This window comes from Olea europaea, unplaced genomic scaffold (genome assembly GCF_002742605.1).
Source record: "Olea europaea var. sylvestris unplaced genomic scaffold, O_europaea_v1 scaffold416, whole genome shotgun sequence".
Classification (NCBI taxonomy): Eukaryota; Viridiplantae; Streptophyta; class Magnoliopsida; order Lamiales; family Oleaceae; genus Olea; species Olea europaea.
The window spans coordinates 278,827-299,135 of record NW_019261362.1 but is presented as its reverse complement, the minus strand read 5'-3'; the positions used below and the strand labels follow the sequence as shown (position 1 = coordinate 299,135).

Sequence of the window (20,309 nt, the reverse complement as noted above, 5' to 3'; positions counted from 1 at the left end):
TGAAACTGTCCAATAGGGTAATGTCACATGGCAAAGTGTAAACTATATTGTACAACATGGAGAACAATTAGCAAGGTCATTACCGATTGAACTTTGTTATTTGTATACTGATTTTTGACACGTTGTTTGACACTTGCATTGTTGTAAAGTGTCAATTGGATGGAAAAATTGTTCGAAATTTATACTGTCCAACAGGGTAATGTCACGTGGCAAAGTGTAAACTACAGTGTACACCATAGTGTACATGAGGTAAGGTCCTTACCGATTGAATTTTACAATTTGTACACTGATTTTCGATACGTTGTTTGACACTTGCATTACTGTCAGGTGTCAATTGGATAGAAAAAACTGTTTGAAATTTAAACTGTGCAATAGAGAAATGTCATGTAGGAAAGTGTAAACTAAAGTGTACACCATAGTGTACATGTAGCAAGGTTCTTACCGAATGATCTTTGCTATTTGTACACTGATTTTTGATGCGATGTTTCACACTTACATTGTTGTCAAGTGTTAATAGGATGAGAAAACTGCTTGAAATTTATACTGTCCAACAGGGTAACGTCATGTGGCTAAGTGAAAACTAAAGTGTACACTATAGTGTACATGTAGCAAGGTCCTTACCGATTGAACTTTGCAATTTGTAATTTGATTTTTAACATGTTGTTTGGCACTTGCATTGTTGTAAAGTGTTAATTGAATGGGAAAATTGTTTGATACATGTAGCAAGGTTCTTACCGATTGAACTTTACTATTTGTATACTGATTTTTGACATGTTGTTTGACACTTGCATTGCTGTGAAGTGTCAATTGTTGGGAAAATTATTTGAAATTTAAACTGTCTAATAGGGTAATGTTACATGGGAAAGTGTAAACTAAAGTGTACACCATAGGGTACAATTAGCAAGGTCCATACCGATTGAACTTTGTTATTTGTACCCTGATTTTCAAGAAGTTGTTTGACACTTGCATTGCTGTCAAGTATCAATTGGATGGAAAAATTGTTTTAAATTTGAACTATCCAACTGGGTAACGTCACGTGGCAAACTGTAAAACTAAAGTATACACCATAGTGTGCATTAGGCTAGGTCGTTACCGATTGAACTTTACAATTTGTACACTAATTTTTGACATGTTGTTTGACACTTGCATTGTTGCCACGTGTCAATTGGATGGGACAACTGTTTGAAACTTAAACTGTGCAATAGACTAACGTCACATGGGAAAGTGTAAACTAAAGTGTAAATCATTGTGTACGTGAAGCAAGGTTCTTACCGATGGAACTTTGCTATTTGTACACTGATTTTTGATATGTTGTTTGACACTTGTATTGTTGTCAAGTCTCAATTGGATGGGAAAAATGTTTGAAATTTAAATAGACCAACAAGGTAATGCACGTGGCAAAGTGTAAATTAAAGTGTATGCCATAGTCTACATGTCGCAAGGTTCTTACCGATTGAACTTTGCTATTTGTACTCTGATTTTTAACACGTTGTTTGACACTTGCATTATTGTCAAGTGTCAATTGGATTGGAAAATTGTTTGAAATTTAAACTGTTCAACAGGGTAATGTCACATGGCAAAGTGTAAACTAAAGTGTAATGTCACATGGCAAAGTGAAAATAAAAGTGTACACCATAGTGTACAGGTAGCAAGGTCCATACCGATTGAACTTTACTATTTGTAAACTGATTTTTTGACAGGTTGTTTGACACTTGCATTGCTGTTAAGTGTCAATTGGATGGGAAAACTGTTTCATACATGTTGCAAGGTTCTTACCGATTGAACTATGCTATTTGTATACTGATTTTTGACATGTTGTTTCACACTTGCATTGTTGTCAAGCGTCAATAGATGGGAAAACTGTTTGAAATTTAAACTGTCCAAAGGGATAATGTCACATGACAAAGTGTAAACTAAAGTGTACGCCGTAGTGTACATGTAGCAAGGTTCTTACGAATTCAACTTTCCTACTTGTACACTGATTTTTGACACGTTGTTTGATACTTGCATTGTCGTCAAGTGTCAATTGGCTGGAAAAACTGTTTGGAATTTAAACTGTCCAGCCGGGTAATGTCACGTGGCAAAGTGTAAACTGAAGTGTTCACCACAATGTACATGAAGCAAGGTTCTTATCGATTGAACTTTGTTATTTGCACACTGATTTTTGACACGTTGTTTCACACTTGCATTGTTGTTAACTTTCAATTGGATGGGAAAATTATTTGAAATTTAAACGGTCCAACAGGGTAATGTCACGTGGAAACATGTAAACTAAAGTGTTCACCATAATGTACATGTAGCATGGTTTATACCGATTGAACTTTACGATCTATACACTGATTTTTGGCACAATATTTGTCACTTGCATTATTGTCAAGTATCAATTGGATAAGTAAACTGTTTAAAATTTAAACTGTCCAACAGGGTATTGTCACGTGGCAAAGTGAAAACTAAAATATACAACATAGTGTACATATAGTAAAGTTCTTACCGATTGAACTTTACCATTTGCACACTGATTTTTGACACTTTGTTTCACACTTGCATTGTTGTCAAGTGTCAATTGGATGGGAAAACTGTTTGAAATTTAAAACTATCCAACAGGCTAATGTCACGTGGCAAAGTGTAAGCTAAAGTACACACCATAGTGTACATGTCGCAAGGTTCTTACCGATTGATCTTTGCTATTTGTACACTGATTTTTGACATGTTGTTTGAAACTTGCATTGTTGTCAAGTGTCAATTGGATGGGAAAACTGTTTGAAATTTAAAACTATCCAACAGGCTAATGTCACGTGGCAAAGTGTAAGCTAAAGTACACACCATAGTGTACATGTCGCAAGGTTCTTACCGATTGATCTTTGCTATTTGTACACTGATTTTTGACATGTTGTTTGAAACTTGCATTGTTGTCAAGTGTCAATTGGATGGGAAAACTGTTTGAAATTTAAAACTATCCAACAGGCTAATGTCACGTGGCAAAGTGTAAGCTAAAGTACACACCATAGTGTACATGTCGCAAGGTTCTTAACGATTGAACTTTGCTACTTGAACGCTAATTTTTGACACATGCATTGTTGTCAAGTGACAATTGGATGGGAAAACTATTTGAAATTTAAACTGTCCAACAGGGTAATTTCACGTGGGAAAGTGTAAACTAAAGTGTACACCATAGTGTACATGTAGTATGATCCTTACCAATTGAACTTTGTTACTTGTATACTGGTTTTTGACACGTTGTTTGACACTTGCATTGTTGTCAAGTATCAATAGGTCTGGAAAACTATTTAAAATTTAAACTGTCCAACAACGTAATGTCACGTGGAAAGGTGTAAACTAAAGTGTAAACTATAGTGTACATCTAGCAAGGTCCATACCGATCGAACTTTGCTATTTCTAAACTGATTTTCCACGCGTAGTTTGACACATGCATTATTGTCAAGTGTCAATTGGATGGGAAAACTAATTGAAATTTAAACTGTCCAACAATGTGACGTCACGTGGCAAAGTGTAAGCTAAAGAGTATACCATGATGTACATGTAGCAAGGTCCTTACCGATTTAACTTTGCTATTTGTACACTGATTTTCGACACGTTGTTTGACACTTGCATTGTTGTCAAGTGTTAATTGGTTGGGAAAACTAATTGAAATTTAAACTGTCCAATAGGGTAATGTCACGTGGCAAAGTGTAAACTAAAGTGTACACCATAGTGTACATGAGGCATGGTCCTTACTGATAGAACTTTCCTATTTGTACACTGATTTTTGACTTGTTGTTTGACACTTGCATTGTTGTCAAGTGTCAATTGGATGGAAAAATTGTTTGAAATTTAAACTACCCAACAAGGTAACGATACGTGGTGAAGTATAAACTAAAGTGCACACCATAGTTTACACGTCGCAAGGTTCTTACCTATTTAACTTTGCTATTTGTACACTGATTAGTGACACATTGTTTCAAACTTACATTATTGTAAAGCGTCAATGTGATGGGAAAATTGTTTTTAATTTAAACTGTCCAACAGTGTATTGTCACGTGACAAAGTATAAACTAAAGTGTACACCATGGTGTACATGTAGCAAGGGCCATCCCGATTTAACTTTGTTACTTTTACACTAATTTTTGATACATTGTTTGACACTTGTATTATCGTCAGGTGTCAATTGGATGGGAAAACTGCTTGAAATTTAAACTGTCCAATAGGGTAATAGAACTTGGCAAAGTGTAAACTAAAGTGTACACCATAGCGTACATATAGAAAGGTTCTTACCGATTGAACTTTGCTACTTGTACAATGATTTTTGAAACATTCTTTCAAACTTGCATTGTTGTCAAGCATCAATTGGATAGGAAAAATGTTTGAAATTTAAACTGTCCAACAGGGTAATGTCACGTGACAAAGTGTAAACTAAAGTGTACACCATAGGGTACATGTAGCTAGTTCCATGCCGATAGAACTTTGCTATTTGTAAACTGATTTTTGGCACATTGTTTGACACTTGCATTGTTGTCAAGTGTCAATTGGATGGGAAAACTATTTGAAATTTAAACTGCCCAACACTGTAATGTCATGTGGCAAAGTGTAAACTAAAGTGTGCACCATAGTGTACATATAGCAAGGTTCTTACCGATTGAACTTTGCTATTTGTACATTGAGTTTTGACTCGTTCTTTGACACTTGCATTAGTGTCAAGTATCAATTGGATGGGAAAACTATTTGAAATTTAAACAGTCCAACAGAATAATGTCACGTGGCAAAGTGTAAACTAAAGTGAACACCATAGTGTACTTATCGCAAGGTTCTTACCGATTGATCTTTGCTGTTTGTACACAAATTTTTGATACGTTGTTTGACACTTGCATTGTTTTCAAGTGTCAATTGGCTTGGAAAATAGTTTGAAATTTAAACTGTCCAATAGGGTAATGTCACGTGACAAAGTGTAAACTAAAGTGTACACCATTGTGTACATATAGGAAGGTTCTTACCGATTAAACTTTGCTATTTGTACACTGATTTTTGACACGTTGTTTGACATTTGCATTGTTGTCAAGTATCAATAGGACTGAAAAACTATTTGAAATTTAAACTGTCCAACAGGGTAATGTCACGTGGGAAAGTGTAAATTAAAGTGTACACCATAGTGTACATCTAGCAAGGTTCATACCGATTGAACTTTGCTATTTGTAAACAGATTTTTGGTACGTCGTTTGACACATGCATTATTGTCAAGTGTCAGTTGGATGGAAAAACTATTTGAAATTTAAACTGTCCAACAGTATAATGTCATGTAGCAAAGTGTAACTAAAGTGTACACCATGGTGTACATGTAGCAAGGTCCTTACCGATTTAACTTTGCTATTTGTACATTGATTTTCGACACGTTGTTTGACACTTGTATTGTTGTGAAGAGTCAATTGGATAGGAAAACTGTTTGAAATATAAACCGTCCAACATGGTAGTGTCACGTTGCATAGTGTAAACCAAAGTGTACACCATGGAGTACAATTAGCAACATCCGTACCGATTGAACTTTGCTATTTGTAAACTGATTTTTTGACACGTTGTTTGAGACTTGCATTTTTGTCAAGTGTCAATTGGATGGGAAAACTATTTGATACATGTGGCAAGGTTCTTACCGATTGAATTTTGCTATTTGTAGATTGATTTTTGAAACGTTCTTTCAAACTTGCATTGTTGTCAAGCATCAATTGGATAGGAAAACTGTTTGAAATTTAAACTGTCCAACAGGGTAATGTCACGTGATAAAGTGTAAACTAAAGTGTAAACCATAGTGTACAAGTAGCAAGGTTCTTACCGATTGAACTTTGCTATTTGTACACTGATTTTTGACATGTTGTTTGACACTTGCATTGTTTTCAAGTATCTATTGGATGGGAAAGATGTTTGAAATTTAAACTATTCAACAAGATAATGTCATGTGGCAAAGAGTAAACTAAAGTGTACACCATAGTGTACAGGTAGCAAGGTCTTTATCGATTGATCGTTGCTATTTGTACACTGATTTTTGATACGTTGCTCCACACTTTCATTGTTGTCAAGTGTCAATTGGATAAGAAAATAGTTTGAAATTTAAAATGCCGAACAGCATAATGTCACATGGCAAAGTGTAAACTAAAGTATACACCACACTGTACATGTAGCGAGATCCTTACCGATTGAACTTTGCTACTTAACTGATTTTTGACACATTTTTGACACTTGTATTATTGTAAAGTGTCAATAGGATGGGAAAACTATTTGAAATTTAAACTGTCCAATAGGCTAATGTCACGTGGCAAAGTGTAAACTAAACGGTACACCATAGTGTACATGTCGCAAGGTTCTTACCGATTAATCCTTGTTATTTATACATAGATTTTTGACATGTTGTTTGACACTTGCATTGTTGTTAAGTGTCAATTGGATGGGTAAACTATTTGAAATTTAAACTGTCCAATAGGGTAATGTCACGTGGCAAAGTGTAAACTAAAGTGTACACCATTGTGTACATATAGCAAGGTTCTTACCGATTGAACTTTGCTATTTGTACACTGAATTTTGACACTTGTATTGTTGTCAAGTATCAATTGGATGAAAAAATCGTTTGAAATTTAAACTGTCTACTGGGGCGATGTCATGTGGCAAAGTGTAAACTCAAGTATACATCATATTGTACATCTAGCAAGGTCCATACCAATTGAACTTTGCTATTTGTAAACTGATTTTTGGCACATTGTTTGACACCTGCATTGTTGTCAAGTGTCAATTGGATGGGAAAACTATTTTAAATTTAAACTGTCCACCAGTGTAACATCAAGTGCCAAAGTGTAAACTAAAGTGTACACCACGGTGTACATGTAACAAGGTCCTTACCGATTTAACTTTGCAATTTGTACACTGATTTTTGACACGTTGTTTGACACTTGAATTGTTGTCAAGTATCAATTAGATGGGAAAACTATTTGAAATTTAAACTGTCCAACAAGGTAATGTCATGTGGCATAGTGTAAACTAAAGTGTACACTATAATGTACATGTCGCTAGGTTCTCATCGATTGATCTCTACTATTTGTAAATTGATTTTTGACACGTTGTTTGACACATGCATTGTTTTCAAGTGTTAATTGAATGGGAAAACTATTTGATACATGTAGCAAGGTATTCTCGATTCAACTTTGCTATTTGTACACTGATTTTTGACACTTGCATTGCTGTGAAACATCAATTGGATGGGAAAACTATTTGAAATTTAAATCGTCTAAAAGGGTAATGTTTTGTGGCAAAGTGTAAACTAAAGTGTACACCACAGTGTACATATAGCAAGGTTCTTATCGATTGAACTTTGCTCTTTGTACACTGATTTTTGACACGTTGTTTAACACTTGCATTGTTGCTAAGTATCAATTGGATGGGAGAACTATTTGAAATTTAAGCTGTCCAATAGGGTAATGTCATGTGGCAAAGTGAAACAAAAGTGTACCCCATAGTGTACATGTTGCAAGGTCCTTACCGATTGAACTTTGCTATTTGTGATCTGATTTTGACACGTTGTTTGACACTTGCATTGTTGTCATGTTTCAATTGGATGGGAAAACTGTTTGAAATTTAAACTGTTCTACAGGGTAATGTCACGTGGCAAAGTGTAAACTAATGTGTACACCATAGTGTACATCTAGTAAGTCCATACCAATTGAAATTTACTATTTGTAAACTGATTTTTGGCACATTGTTTGACACCTGCATTGTTGTGAAGTGTCACTTGGACGGGAAAACTATTATAAATTTAAACTATCCAACAGTGTAATATCTCGTGGCAAAGTGTAAACCAAAGTGTACACCATGGTGTAAATGTAGCAAGGTCCTTACCGATTGAACGTTGCTATTTGTACACAGATTTTCGACACGTTGTTTAATGCTTGCATAGTTGGCAAGTGTCAATTGGTTGGAAAAACTGTTTGAAATTTAAATTGTGCAAAGTGTAAACTAATGTGTACACCATAGTGTACATGAGGCAAGGTCATTAGCGATAGAGCTTTACTATTTGTCCACAGATTTTCGACACGTTGTTTGACACTTACATTGTTGTCAAGTGTTAATTGGATGGAAAAACTAATTGAAATTTAAACTATCCAATAGGGTAATGTGACATGGGAAAGTGTAAACTAAAGTGTACACTAGAGTGCACATCTGTCGTGGTCCTTACCGATAGAACTTTACTATTTGTACACTAATTTTCGACACGTTGTTTAATACTTACATTGTCATCAACTGTCAATTGGATGGGAAAATTTTTTGAAATTTAAACTACCCAACAGGGTAATGATACATGGCAAAGTGTAAACTAAAGTGCACACAGAGTGTACATGTCGTGAGGTTCTTACCGATTGAACTTTGCTATTTGTACACTGATTTTTGGCACGTTGTGTCACAATTGCATTCTTGTCAAGCATCAATTGGATGGGAAAACTATTTGAAATTTAAACTGTCCAACAGGGTAATGTCACATTACAAAGTGTAAACTGAAGTATACACCATAGTGTACAAATCGCAGGGTTCTTACAGATCGAACTTTGCTATTTGTACCCATATTTTTGACACGTTGTTTGACACCTGCATTGTTGTCATGTGTCAATTAGGAAGGAAAATTGTTCGAAATTTAAACTGTCCAATAGAGAAATGTCACGTGGCAAAGTGTAAACTAAAGTGTATACCCTAGAGTCCATGTGGCAAGGTCCTTGCCTATTGAACTTTGTTATTTGTACACTGATTTTTGACATGTTGTTTGACACTTACCTTGTTGTCAACTGTCAATTGGATGGGAAAACTATTTGAAATTTAACTACAGAAAATTAGCTTGCAGATCTGTTCACTAAACCTTTAGATGGTTTGAGATTCGAGTCACTTGGGAAGGCTATTAGTGTTTGTGTACCTCCTTGACAAGTTTTATAGGAACATTCATGTACAATTCACATCCGCGTCCATTTTTGCATTCATTTCATTGCATGTTCATTTTGTTTGTATTTATCTTCTTCATATGTTTGTCATCTCTTCATTAAAAAAATAAAAAATACAAAAATTAAATAAAAAATACAAAAATTGTGGTGGCACAACTGTGTGGCGCATTCATGTTAAAAGAATTTAAATTAAAAAATAAAAAATAAAAAGGGGGGAAATTTCTAAAGCTTGATATATAATTCTAAAACTTGTATGTTGTGACCATGTATGAGCTAAAATGGAAAAGTTGTAGCATTATTTCCATTGGTTGTTTAGGTCATCATGGAGTACTTAGTATATGTGTCTTCATATACCATCTGCACTGCACACACTATGAATTTGTTAGTGGAACTCTACCGTGTGTGTGAGATTTGGGATGGCTGTCACATGTTAATAAGGTGACTTTGAACATGAATTGACCATTATTTAGTAGACCTAAACCCAAAAATAATCCTCCCATTATAATAAGCTCATATCTTAATGTTCTTCTTCGGGGCCTATTTGACTCGAGCAATTAAGCCTGCGGAGTCCTATAAAACTTGGTGCCTATGGTCAACTAACTTGGGTTAACCGGCCTAAAGCTCGCTACAGGGGTCATCTTAGTCGTCTAATGGAGAAGAACTTGCACTTAAGATGAAAAATTAATGAGCTAGAAAAATGAGAAACATGTGTCAAATATGGAGAGCTGGAATAATATGAAAATCTGAAAAATATAGAAGTTCATAGTAAGGGGAGATAAGTAAATATGATAAGAATAGGTCTTACTGCACATTACATTGTTTGACTTTCATTAGTAGGAGAATATACTTATTAGCAGTGATTGACATGTCCCTTCTCACAAAATTAAGGTTTGGAGTCTTGCTTGCATTTGATTAGTGACACTTTACACACGAGTCACTTATATTTTTATTACTTCATTTTGGACTGAACTAAGTATGTGGAGAGGTATACTACTTGTTAATTTTGCTTTTACATGCTATCAACTGCATTTTTAATAGTTATGTGTTATTGCTCGACTTGGTCTTAATGTGATTCCCTTCGACATTTGTAACAAAAAGGGGGAGAGAAAATGTATATACTGAGGGGGAGAAAATGGAAAATGAGAGCATGCACATAAGAGAACTATTGCATATGCATGCACATTTTGTTGATTGACATTACTTGCATTACATTGCTATGTCTAGGGGTCGTTGGAGAGAGACATAGATACATTTACCTACTGCATAAAAATATGAAAGTTTGCAGTAAGGGGGAGTGTTACATTACATTCCATATCACATTCATAGCTGTTTGAGTTTTGATGTTTAGTGATGTTAATGTTTCGGTTGGCGTTTTGATTGACATTTATGTTACGTCTTAAACTAGCATGTTAATTAGTGATTAAGTGCTTTAATTTCTATATTTCCTGTATCACATGCTTTTACACTGGGTATGTGAGTTTTTGGATTTCAGGAAACATGTACAACAAGGAATGCAAGACTCGGTGACTCGAATGCTGGGAAGTTTAGGTTGTTTTGATTGATTGTAATTCCTTGACTTGAATTTGTATAGTTTTGTCATAGAACACCAAAGGGGGAGATTGTTAGGTCTAAAATTGTAATTGGCATTCTATGAACAAAAAGGGACTTAATTGAACATGTTTAAAAGTTAAGGCTTGATGTGCAATATTGTATAGTTGTTAGGGTTTGTTTGTGTATGGAAAAGGAGTCAGCCAAAAATTATATATATACACAACAGAAAATGGCAAAAGGCGTGGCTGCTGGGGGAATTAAAAAAAAGGGGGCTGCTGCTTGAGGAATAAAATAATGGAGGCTGCTAATTAAATTATCTTTATCACATGCATGAGAGACAAAGCAGATTTGAAGAATTTGTAGCCACCGAATTGGGTATATTTATTCACGAAAAGCTGAAGCAAATTTGGGGTTGAATTGGACAAATACACGTGCTGTTGGAAGTCCAAAGTTGTGGCAGTTTTCTGGTAATATACTTAATCAATACACAACCACTTGGGGTTCATTTGAAAAGTCAACAATTGATGGCTATCTTTATTGTGTATATTCACAACATTGTTGGCAGTAGTTTTTGAAGGATTTTGTGGACAAGAATTCTGGAATTAAGAAGTTACTAGCTGCTGAATTTTTATATATACACACAACATTATTTGCTGCAGTTTTTAAGAAAATTAGAGATTGCCATATTGCTCTTACATTGAGAAACATCCTCCCATATTCTTTCAAGAGATTCAAGGAGTGCTTCAAGAGATTAATTCATCTTCTTCGTTCTTGTAATCCGACAATCTGTTGTGTGGGGAAACCATCAAAGTTAGTGAAGACAAAACACCATGGTTCCTTAATCCTTTGAGGAACGGATTCTCTCATTGGAGGATTGAGAGAGGTGGACGACAAGCGTAGGAACTGGACAAGAATAGGAGGTTCTTGGAATTCCACTTGGTGATACAATCAGCTAAAAACCAGGAGGCTGTATTGGATAGCAGATTGGGCTGCAGGAGATAGATCGGGAAACTAGTAGGAGATTAGCAGTATCTACGACAGTAGATAGTGGGACTGGAACAGCGGGTCTAACTGGTTACGGAGTTTGACAGAACTTGTATTTGTCTGATTGGTATAGTGGAAACTATTGGCTTGGTCCTGGAGTTTTACCCACATTGGGGTTTCTCCGTCATCAAACAATTGTGTTATTTATATTTCTGTAATTTACTTATTTCCAGTAATTCAACGTAGGATAAAAAAGCATGGGAATTGATTTGGACACATTAATAATTGTGACTTGTTGCATTTATTAATTAATTTGTAAAATTCCGCATAAACACCTATTCACCTCCCCTCTAGGTATTATTTGGGTCAAACTATATTATTTCAAGGGTACAAATAGCTAAGTTCAATCGGTAAGAACCTTGCTATATGTACACTATGGTGTACACTTTAGTTTACACTTTGCCACGAGACATTGCCATGTTGGACAATTTAAATTTCAAATAGTTTTCTCATCCAATTGACATTTGACAACAATGCAAGTGTCAAACAACGTGACAAAAATCAGTGTACAAATAGCAAAGATTAATTGGTAAGAACCTTACGACATGTACACTTTAGTTTACACTTTGCCACGTGACATTTTTCCCATCCAATTGATACTCAACAATAATGCAAGTGTCAAACAACGTGTCAAAAATCAGTGTACAAATAGCAAAGTTTAATCGATAAGAACCTTGCTATATGTACACTATCGTGTACACTTTAGTTTACACTTTGCCACGTGATATTACACTGTTGGACAGTTTAAATTTCAAACAATTTTCCCGTCCAATTGCCACTTGACCATAATACAAGTGTGAAACAACGTATCAAAAATCAGTGTGCAAATAGTAAAGTTCAATAGGTAAGAACTATGCGACATGTAAACTATAGTGTGCACTTTAGTTTACACTTTGCCAGATATCGTTACCCTATTGGGTAGTTTAAATTTCAATTAGTTTTCCCATCCAATTGACGCTTGACAACAATTCAAGTGTCAAACAACGTGTCGAAAATCAGTGTACAATTAGCAAAGTTTAATTGGTAAGGACCTTGCTACATGTACACCATGGTGTACACTTTACTTTACACTTTGCCACGTGACATTACACTGTTGGACAGTTTAAATTTCAAATAATTTTCCCATCCAACTGACACTTGACAACCATAAATGTGTCAAACGACGTGCCAAAAATTAGTTTACAAATAGCAAAGTTCAATCGGTATGGACCTTACTAGATGTACACTATGGTGTACACTCGAGTTTACATTGGACTCAACAAGTTCACGGATGAAGTGATGACGAATATCAATATGTTTAGTCCTAGAATATTGAATAGGATTTTTGGAGATGTTGATAGCGCTGGTGTTATCACAAAACACGGTTATGGTGCCCTGATTTATCCCATAATCACTCAACATTTGCTTCATCCAAAGCAATTGAGTGCAGCAGCTATCGACTGCAATGTATTCTGTCTCGGCTATAGACAGAGAAACTGATTTTTGTTTCTTACTCATCCATGACACAAGATTAGAATCAACATAGAAGCATCCACCCGAGGTACTCTTCCTATCATCGGCATTTCCAGCCCAATCGGCATCAGAATAGTCGGCGAGTTCAAGATTTGACTCTCTAGAAAATAAGATCCCATGATTTATAGTCCCATTCACATACCTAATGATACGTCTCACTGTACTAAAATGGGATTCCTTAGGATCTGCTTGAAATCTCACACACACGCCAACACTGAAAGCTATGTCAGGTCTACTGGCTGTAAGGTAGAGTAAGCTACCTATCATACTCCTATACAATGTCTGATCAACACTTCTACCTATAGGATCATGACCTAACTTAGCACTTGTGCTCATAGGTGTCCTTGTGTATTTTTTACTATCCAGTCCAAATCGCTTAACTAGGTCTTTGGCATACTTTGATTGAGAGTTAAACAACCCATAATCACTTTGCTTTACTTGAAGGCCAAGGAAGTAACTTAGCTCTCCAACCATACTCATTTCAAATTCTCATTTCATACATTCAGCAAATTCATGAGCAAGGGAGTCAATGGGAGAGCCAAACACAATATCATCAACATAGATCTGTGCTATAGTTATGGTTTCTTCAATATGTCTAATGAATAGAGTTCTGTCTGCACCACCTCGTGAAAAACCATGATCAACGAGATATGTAGTGAGTCTATCATACCGAGCTCTAGGAGCTTATTTCAGACAATACAAGGCTTTATTCAATTTGTAGACATAATGAGGAAACTTAGGATCGATGAATCCTTTGGGCTATTCAACATATGCCTCTTCTTGAAGTATTCCATTCAAAAAGGCACTCTTGACATCCATTTGATACAGTTTGAACCCTAAAGTACAAGCAACCGCAAGAAGGATGTGAATGGACTCAAGACGTGCAACAGGGGCAAATGTCTCATCAAAATCTACCCCTTCAACCTGAGTGTACCCCTGAGCAACTAGCCTAAGGGTCAAATGTCTCATCAAAATCTACCCCTTCAACCTGAGTGTACCCCTGAGCAACTAGCCTAGCCTTATTTCTTGTTATGGTACCCTAGTCATCAGTCTTGTTCTTGAAAATCCACTTAGTACCTATCACATTGCAATCATCAGGCCTAGGCACTAGATACCAAACATTGTTTCGAACAAATTGATTAAGCTCCTCATGCATTGCATTCACCCAGCATTCATCTTTAAGAGCTTCCTCAACTTTCTTAGGCTCAATCTGGGATACATAACTTGTATAGGTTAGGTTATTCAGAACTCTCTTTCTTAACCTCATACCTTCATCTAGATCCCCAATGATGTTGACCTTAGGATGGTTAGATTTGACCCTGGATGATGGTTCTCTAGGAAGCTTAGTTTATTCACGAGGTGAAGGATCCTTAACAGAAATGTCTATGCCTTTGGGGAATAGCGAAGATTTTGGAATTGATTGTTCTTTATCTTCGGTTGTGGGTCCTTGATCATCACTTAGATCATCTAATCTACCCCATTTTCAATACTCTCTTCCTTATAGAAAGCATCATCAACAACAACATTTATAGACTCCATGACATTCTGAGTACGTAAGTTGTATACTCGATAGGCTCTACTATTCCTAGAGTACCCTAGAAAAAACCCTTCATCACTTTTGGAATCAAACTTGCCTCGATTTTCTCTATCCCTCATAATGTAACACTTGTTGCCAAACACCCGAAAGTATTTAACATTAGGCTTTTTGCCTTTCCATATCTCATAGGGAGTCTTGTTTGATTTCGGTCTCAAGTATACCCTATTTACTATGTGGCATGTGGTGTTAATAGCTTCATCCCAGAAATGCATTGCTAGATCCTTGCCGTGAAGCATGGCTCTAGCCATTTCCTGTAGCACTCTATTTTTCCTCTCAACAACCCCATTTTGTTGTGGAGTGATTGGTGAGGAGAACTCATGCTGAATTCCCTCCTCCAAACAGAAGTTTTCAAGATTAGAGTTTTCAAACTCTTTTCCATGATCACTTCGAATCCTAGAAATCGAAAGATTTTATTCAATTCTGAGTCTTTTACACAAAGATTTAACCAGATCACAAGTCTCGAATTTTTCTCTTAGTAGCTCAATCCAGGTGTATGTAGAGAAGTTGTCTACTACAACAAGAATATAACGTTGACCTCCCAGACTCTCAATTCTAGAAGGTCCCATTAAATCCACATGGAGAAGTTCTAATGTTTTGTCAGTCAAGATTTTAGATGTTCGTTTATGGTTTATCCTAAGTTGTTTTCCTTGTCGACACGGCTTGCACACAACATTTAAAACTCACTTCATAGTCAGCATCACAAATTTGACTAATGCTCAACAGATTGGACTTAAGACCCTCTACATAAAGCACATTAGATATAGTAGGAAGTCCAGATATGTTGATGGTGCCTTTACCATGGATAGGTGCCGTACCCCTGTCTCCAAAGGTAACTACACCACTGTTGTAGTCATCAAAGGTAGAGAATAAGGCCTTATTACCGCACATGTGTCTAGAACAAGCACTATCAAGATACCACATACATGTATTTTGAGCCTTATATGCAACATGAGCTACAGAACAATTTGAATTCTCACCATACCTACCCACATCAGATTTCTTGACCCAAACTTTTCTAGAGGTCAAGGTGATCCTAGTCAATTTTGTCACCATCTTAGTTAAGTGACTAACCTGATTTGAAAGGAAGTTTACTTGACTAGGGATATCCTGACTTCTATTTCTATTTGCTAGCTTATGACACCTAGGTCCCGTGTGTCCTAAAGCACCACAGTGATGACAAATGGGTATGAACCTAGGCTCAAATGCATGTGATGGTTGGTGCTGAAATTTTGGTGTGGAAATCTTACGGGCTCTAGTTGCATTCAGTTCAGTGACACTCTTACTTTTGGATTCATGATTGATTGAAATACTAGAATAGTTGGAAGCAGGCACGAATGTGGTCTTGGATGAACTAGTCACGTTGCTATCACTCTTCACAAATCCTAGACCTTACCTATTCCCAGTGGGTTTGTTCATTCCTAACGGGTCATCTAGTTTCTTAGTCCCACTCATAAAAGACTGCAGTTGAATATTAGATTTCTCTAACTCACAAGTTAGTGTCTTAACCCTGTCCTCTAGCTTTTCATTGACACACTTCAACTCACTAAGGTTTTTAGATGAGACATGAAGATCATTAGTGAGTCTCTCTTTCTCTCTCTCAAGCTCGTCTACCTTCTTAAATAGGGCCTTATTTACCTTTTTAATCTTGAGACTCTCTTTAAACAGAAGTTGATAAGCCTCATGTATATCCGTCTCATCCTCAGTCTCGTCACTAGACTTCTCACTCTCTACATCCTCCTCAACCTTCTCACCATCCTTATCTGACTCACTCTTAACTGTAGATACAAAAGCCATATAACCTTTTTCATCTTCACTACTGGAGGTATACCTTTGATCACTTGAGTTTGATTCATCATCAGTCAATGACACAGCTAATGCTTTGCTCCTTCCCTTTTTTAGATTTTTCTTAAAGTTGGGACATTCATTTCTATAGTGCCCAAATCCCTGACACTCATGGCACCTAACAACTTGAGATTTCTTACTAGACTTCCTAGCAATTGGTTTATCACTTTTCTCTTTTTGGAATTTACTAGGGACTCCTCTATTTTTGTCTTGGGACCATCTCTTGTCCTTTAAAGCTTTCTGGAACTTCTTTAGGAAGTAAGCTATTTTCTCATCTTTAAGGGTTTCTATGTCAGACGACTCAGACTCTTCTTTTCCAACTGTGTTCAGCGCTATGGACTTGTTTTTCTTAGGTTGTGAGATAGTGAGTTCATAGGTTTGAAGGGGCTGTAACCTTAGGTCTAAATCTCTCGGGCAAAGACCTAAGAACCTTTCTCACAATTTTTGACTCGGGAATCTTCTCACCTAGATTGAAACTAGAATTTACAATGTCATTCAATTTTGCATAAAACTCATCAAACGATTCATCATCCTTCATCCTGATTTCTTCAAACCTCGAGGTTAGCATTTGTAATTTTGAATTTTTCAGGATTTTAGTTCCCTCATGCATAGTCTCTAGAATGTCCCATACTTCTTTAGTAGTCTCACACATTGACACCCTTCTAAATTCTTCGGGAGACATGGCCATAAACAAGGCATGAAGTCCTTTGCTATTCCAATTGCAATCAGCTAATTCTTCCATTGTCCAAAGTGAAATATCAGTTAGATTGACAACACCTGACACAGTTGTGGAAGGAGGTTTCCAACCATTTTGTACACTCACCCAAACACGTTCATCTAAGGACTTGAGAAAAGTACGCATCCTAACCTTCCAGTAGGCATAGTTGCTTCCGTCAAAATACGGAGGCACAGACAGTGATTGACTCATCTAGACAACAATGGGTCAGGACTCGAGTTTTAGTTCTGATACCACTTGAAATAACGTAGTTTGACCCAAATAACACCTAGAGGGGGGTGAATAGGTGTTTATGTGAAATTTACAAATTAATTAATAAATGCAACAAGTCAAATTATTAATATGTCCAAGTCAATTCACATGCTTTACTATCCTACATTGAATTACCGAAAATAAGTAAATTGTAGAAATATAAAGAATATAATTGTTTGATGATGGAGAAACCTCAATGTGGGTAAAACTCCGGGACCAAGCCAGTAGTTTCCACTATACCAATCAGGCAAGTACAAGTTCTGTCAAACTCCATACCCAGTCAGACCCGATGTTCCAGTCTCACTATCTACTGCTGTAGATACTGCTCCTGTTAGCTTCTCGATCTATCTCCTACAACCCAATCTGCTATCCAATACAGCCTCCTGGTCTTTAGTTGATTGTATTACCAAGTAGAATTCCAAGAACCTCTTGTTCTTGTTCAGTTCCTATGCTTATCGTCCACCTCTTTCAATCCTCCAATGAGAGAGTCCGTTCCTCAAAGGATTGAGGAACCGTGGTGTTTTGTCTTCACAAACTTTGATGTTTTCCCCACACAACGGATTGTCAGATTACAAGAACGAAGAAGATAATTAATCTCTTGAAGCACTCCTTGGATTTCTTGAAAGAATATGGGAGGATGTTTCTCAATGTAAGAGCAATATGGCAATCTCTAATTTTCTTAAAAATTGTAGCAAATAATGTTGTGTGTATATATAAAAATTCAGCAGCTAGTAACTTCTTAATTCCAGAATTCTTGTCCACATAATCCTTCAAAAACTACTGCCAATAATGTTGTGAATATACACAATAAAGATAGCCATCAATTGTTGACTTTTCAAATGAACCCCAAGCGGTTGTATATTGATTAAGTATATTACCAGAAAACTGCCACAACTTTAGACTTTCAATAGCACGTGTATTTGTCCAATTCAACCCCAAATTTGCTTCAGCTTTTCGTGAATATATATACCCAATTCGACGGCTGCAAATTCTTCAAATCTACTTTGTCTCTCATGCATGTGATAAAGATAATTTAATTAATAGCCTCTATTATTTTATTCCTCAAGTAGCAGCCCTTTTTTTTAATTCCCCCAGCAGCCACGCCTTTTGCCATTTTCTGTTGTGTATATATATAATTTTTGGCTGACTCCTTTTCCATACACAAACCAAACCCTAACAACTAAAAAATATTGCACATCAAGCCTTGACTTTTAAACATGTTCAATTAAGTCCCTTTCTGTTCATAGAATGCCAATTACAATTTCAGACCTAACAATCCTAATTTTTGACACGTTGTTTGACACTTGCATTGTTGTCAAGTATCAATTGGATGGAAAAACTGTTTGAAATTTAAGCTGTCCAACAGGGCAATTTCACGTGGCAAAGTGAAAACTAAAGTGTACATCATAGTGTACATATAGCAAGGTCCTTACCGATTGAACTTTGGTATTTGTAATCTGATTTTTGACACGTTATTTGACACTTGTATTGTTGTTAAGTGTTAATTGAATGGGAAAACTATTTGATACATGTAACAAAGGTCTTACCGATTAAACTTTCCTATTTGTACACTGATTTTTGACACTTGCATTGCTGTGAAGTGTCAATTGGATGGAAAAATTGTTTGAAATCTAAACTGTCCAGCAGGGTGATGTCACATGGTAAAGTGTAAACTAAAGTGTACACCATGGAGTACAATTGGCATGGTCCTTACCGATTGAACTTTGCTATTTGTACACTGATTTTCGACACGTTGTTTGATACATGCATTGTTGTCAAGTGCCAATTGGATGGGAAAATTGTTTGAAATTTAAACTGTCCAATATAGGAATGTCACGTGGCAAAGTGCAAACTAAAGTGTACACCATAGTGTATATGCAGAAAGGTTCTTATCGATTGAACTTTGTTATTTGTACACTGATTTTCGACACGTTGTTTGACACTTGCATTGTTGTCAAGTTTCAATTGGATGAAAAAACTATTTGAAATTTAAACTATCCTACATGGTAATGTCACGTGGTAAAGTGTAAACCAAAGTGTACGTGTAGCAAGGTTCTTACCGATTGAACTTTGATATTTGTACATTGATTTTTGACACGTTGTTTGACACTCGCATTGTTATTAAGTATCAATTGGATGGGAAAACTATTTGAAATTTAAATTGTCCAATAGGGTAATGTCACGTGGTAAAGTGTAAACTAAAGTGTACACCATAGTGTATATGTCATAAGGTTCTCACTCATTGATCTTTGCTATTTGTACACTGATTTTTGACACGTTGTTTGACACTTGCACTGTTGTCAAGTGTCGATTGGATGAGAAAACTATTCAAAATTTAAACTGTCCAACATGGTAATGTCTCCTGGCAAAGTGTAAACTAAAGTGTACACCATAGTGTACATATAGCAAGGTTCTTACCGATTGAACTTAGCTATTTGTACCCTAATTTTTGACACGTTGTTTGACACTTGCATTGTTGTCAAGTATCAATTGGATGGTAAAACTATTTGAAATTTAAGCTGTTCAACAGGGTAATGTCACATGGCAAAGTGAAAACTAAAGTGTACATCATAGTGTACATATAGCAAGGTCCTTACTGATTGAATTTTGCTATTTGTAATCTGATTTTTGACACTTTGTTTGACACTTGCATTGTTGTCACGTGTTAATTGAATGAGAAAACTGTTTGATACATGTAGTAAGGGTCTTACCGATTGAACTTTCCTATTTGTACACTGATTTTTGACACTTGCATTGCTATGAAGTGTCAATTGGATGGGAAAATTGTTTGGAATTTAACTGTCCAACAGGGTGATGT

At 36.1% G+C, this 20,309-nt stretch overlaps 2 protein-coding genes across 2 annotated transcripts; both read right to left on the bottom strand.

Annotated features, from left to right (window-relative positions):
* Positions 1–11,371: 11,371 nt before the first annotated feature.
* Positions 11,372–13,544, bottom strand: LOC111387663 (uncharacterized mitochondrial protein AtMg00810-like). The gene is made up of 2 exons (XM_023012236.1): positions 12,801–13,544; positions 11,372–11,497 (listed from the first exon to the last, which is right to left on the bottom strand). Exons 1-2 carry the CDS (start codon positions 13,542–13,544, stop codon positions 11,372–11,374), a joined length of 870 nt encoding a protein of 289 aa, XP_022868004.1.
* Positions 13,545–15,294: 1,750 nt separating this feature from the next.
* LOC111387662 lies at positions 15,295–17,431 on the bottom strand. The gene is made up of 3 exons (XM_023012235.1): positions 16,934–17,431; positions 16,055–16,851; positions 15,295–15,970 (listed from the first exon to the last, which is right to left on the bottom strand). Exons 1-3 carry the CDS (start codon positions 17,429–17,431, stop codon positions 15,295–15,297), a joined length of 1,971 nt encoding a protein of 656 aa, XP_022868003.1.
* Positions 17,432–20,309: the final 2,878 nt, after the last annotated feature.